The sequence below is a fragment of the Amphimedon queenslandica genome, unplaced genomic scaffold, assembly GCF_000090795.2.
Source record: "Amphimedon queenslandica unplaced genomic scaffold, v1.1 AMPQUscaffold_13079, whole genome shotgun sequence".
Classification (NCBI taxonomy): Eukaryota; Metazoa; Porifera; class Demospongiae; order Haplosclerida; family Niphatidae; genus Amphimedon; species Amphimedon queenslandica.
The window spans coordinates 11,022-14,820 of NW_003546685.1; the positions used below are offsets into that span (position 1 = coordinate 11,022).

The 3,799-nt window shown below is 35.6% G+C and overlaps 1 protein-coding gene across 1 annotated transcript; it reads right to left on the bottom strand.

The window, feature by feature from the left end:
- Positions 1–638: 638 nt before the first annotated feature.
- On the bottom strand, positions 639–1,258 carry LOC109585350 (phosphoinositide 3-kinase regulatory subunit 4-like). The gene is made up of 3 exons (XM_020001395.1): positions 1,104–1,258; positions 840–980; positions 639–749 (listed from the first exon to the last, which is right to left on the bottom strand). Exons 1-3 carry the CDS (start codon positions 1,188–1,190, stop codon positions 654–656), a joined length of 324 nt encoding a protein of 107 aa, XP_019856954.1. The 5' UTR covers positions 1,191–1,258; the 3' UTR covers positions 639–653.
- Between the last annotated feature and the right edge of the window lie 2,541 nt (positions 1,259–3,799).

Here is a 3,799-nt window from a genome sequence, read left to right on the forward strand (position 1 = left end):
TAGCTTACAACTAATAAGAATAATAGCGTATAACTACATCCTTTAGTAGCGCAACGATAAAAATATATTTTTATGCTTAGCAGGTGCTGATAAAACGCTATGACCTCAGATAGAGGGAGAATCCGGATCAATTCCCACTAAAAGGCAGTCCTAATCTGCCAGGAGTGACCAAATAAGGCTGGCAGTGGATCTAACGGAAGCTTATGCCTGCCCATTCAAAACCTTATAGCATTAATACCCATTCGGTCACACACACACACACACACACACACACAAACACCTGTTGGTAATATAATACAGGGATATACCACTTAGTGTTGTATAGTCTTTAGTACTGGGCGTAAAGTAGAACAGGTGGTGCTGTGAGAAAAAGATAGGAAGGCTGACCGAGTTTATTTGGCTAAAATTACTGCCAGCCTCTTTCGGTCCTCACCTGAGAATTATGGGATCACTTCAGATTATCCCTCTAACCATTGGATATACCTTTATCTCTCTCTCACACACAGACAGTAAATAATTTTAATAATTTAAGGTGATACATACAATTATATGTACACAGTCTATAATTACATGTACCATACACAACTGTATGTACATACATGTACAGTGTACTTTTGAATTGTATACATTGTACTTTCGTACATGTACTACACTTACCATTCAAATAATGAATCAAGGTCTTGTTGCTTCATGACACAGTCTAAGACACTGCGTGGTATTGGATCACTAATAGCATTTAATAATACCAACTGAGGAGAGAGAGAGAGAGACCAAGAAATACAATGTAGATCATTACACACATACATGTACATATAGTAACAGTATGGATCACAGTATACCTTATTATCCAGCTCTAGTATGTTGTTATACTTAAGGAATGGCTGCACTACTGGAGCAATGTAACACAAAGCATCAATATCATCCAACTGACTAGCAGCTGCCATTATGAAACCAACTGAACCATATCTAGCCCAAATATTCTATATACAGGGGAGAGAGGGAGGGAGAGAAAGGAGCATTATTTGGTTCACATATTACATATAAAACAAACATAATTTATCATTAATGTATTTGTTATTGTTATTATTATTATCATTTCTCACAGGGTGTGCTATGAAAGGTACTATTTGTTGTAGTGATGATATGAGGAATCTTAAGTTAAAGAGTCCATTGATGCACAATACTGTCATGGAGGAGATAGCTTCACATATCACTGCCTCTTCTGGATCACTTAAGCCCTGACAGAAAGAGATTAAGAGAAGGGAGGAGAAAATTAATATTCCATGGAATTGCATGTAAAAACAGTTAATAATAATTACATTTACATGTACATGCCTGCACTATAAGCATATGTGGATACAGATGCACATAGTATGCTTAGTATAGCTCAATTCTATAAATAGCCCAACACCAGGCCACAGATTTTAGTAGCTGTACCACCACTAAGAGTCCCTCATAGCTGCTAACTTCCCCATCGGCATACGAGTGAAGAACCAAGCTAATAATGGCAGAGCCAATTACACCTCAAGCTCCAAATGGTCCATCGAAAACTCGAAAACCTACGCCTAAAGTTCCATCTGCATCTAAGACTAAACGTAGGAGTTTGTTGTCTACTACAACAAACGCAAGCAAAGGAGGATGCAGCTTTGAGAATATATTGACTGGCAAGCAACAAAATTATTGCTGTGACATGATAATAAAGCAGGAGGGAAGTGTTACCGACCGAGTCAGTAAGTTGACGAAAAAAATAGAAGATATCATTAGGGCACTTCAAATTGAAGACAATATAGTTGAAAGCTTCTTTATTGGGAAAACTTATGTCCCCAAAAGTAAAAAAGCAAAGAAATTTGACCCAATGAAGCCAGGAACCTGGAGAAAAGAAGGCATCAGTCAACGTTGGTACAGCACCTATATACCAATGGAGTACGATGCCTTGATTGTCCTTACAGTTGTGACAAAAGATGACGTTCCTGACCATACCAACCAAGAAGATTACACAATAATGCTAGAGCAAAAGCTGCTCCATTATTATAAAATTGAAAATTACGACGAGCGCATACAAAACGATTCTTTCAGCGGAGGAAGAAAGACCACGGGAGGATATATAGGTTATGCCTTGTACATGGCTGTAAAGTTTGAGTATGAAGAAGTGATTGAAGAAATGGTACCAAAGGATAACAATGACCTAAAAGAGGAAGATGAGGGATTAACCACCGAAATAAAGAAGTTACAAATATAGTAACTCACTAAGGTCGATCCAGCTGGACAAACTTTGTTTGCACACACTTTCTAGGTTTTGATTTGGTACTACATACTTTAATTTAGTAATGTTAACTTCTTTTTTGATTAATACAACAAAATTTAAATACATGTATATCAAGCGCAAAGAACATAGCAATGAAAGCATACGTACATCAATTGTACATGTCACACTATGAAGCAGCAGCATGCAACTTAACAGCTATAGCAATGGAATACCGTATAGAAGGAAATTTTGGAGGGAGTTAAATTTGACAAATTTATAAATTTTGGTGATTGGCAAATTCTTAATTTGGCAAATTTGTGGCCATGTGCCATTGAGCATGTGTATAATGGCTCAAAATGGCGGTTTTTTATTTTGGCAAATGGCCATCAAAATGCCAAATTTGCCAAATCTAACTCCAACTAAAATTTCATTTTATAGGGTACTATGGTCAAGACAGCTATACATTCAAGACAAGAGAGCAGTGTATTAATATGCCTGCACTTGCCTATAGAGATAAACATAAAAAGGCTGCTGCTGTTGCTGTGTAAACTATAGATATAAAGCAATGTATAATAGTGAGACGGACTCAGCTACATGTATGTCCCCGTAGTAGCTTTTTAAAAATGCTGTTTGAAGTGTTATGAGCATTTGAGTAAAAATTCAATTTGAGAGACAATGCCATAAAAAGTTAAATATTTTTCCAGCCTGATGTGTTACTACATCTAAAACTATTATGCTGACCTTAAATTTATCATTATCTAAGTTTATACAAGAAAGCATGTAATTAATAATACAATCACTTCCTGGGCAAAGATATTGCATAATCATGGTGACCGTATTACTGTATAGCTCCAAATTTTCGTTTTTGTGATTTTTCATGATTTCATCATCCGGCAGCTGCTAACAGCCTAACACCATTGGTAATTTCGAGGGGTCCGAAACGGCCTCCAAAAGTGTACCAGATTTAAAATCCACTCAAATTTTGACTGGATTTTTGGATTTTTTTGGATTCTTGTTGGATTTTTTTCTTGGATTTTTTGATCATATAACATTAATAAATGTATCCACCATGTTATTAAAGTTAACTAACCATTAGTTATCTTAATTAACTATTAATAATGGTTAGTTAACTATTAATAATGGTCAATTAACTATTGAAATTACCACTTATTTTAATAATAGCAGTTAATTAACTGTTTTTAATAGTTAATAAATCATAGACAGTAAATCTTTGAATATTGTGACTGGATTTCCTTGGATTTTTTTGGATTACTGATTGGATTTTTGGATTATTGCAAGGATTTTCTGGATTACTGGTGGATTTCTGTGGATTATTGGATTTTTATTGGATTATTGGATTCTTTTACTGGATTTTTTTGATTTTTTGGAAAGTGTACCAGATTTTTCTTCGTTGCGGACCCCTCGGGTAATTTGGCATTGTGACTGTGTGTGAGGTGGTGAAGAGAGTTCTTTTCTGATTACTAAAGCCATAAAAAGGTGAATAACAGGGAGGTTGTGTGTTTATTGGGATTGTGTTAATAGGGAGAGTGAGGT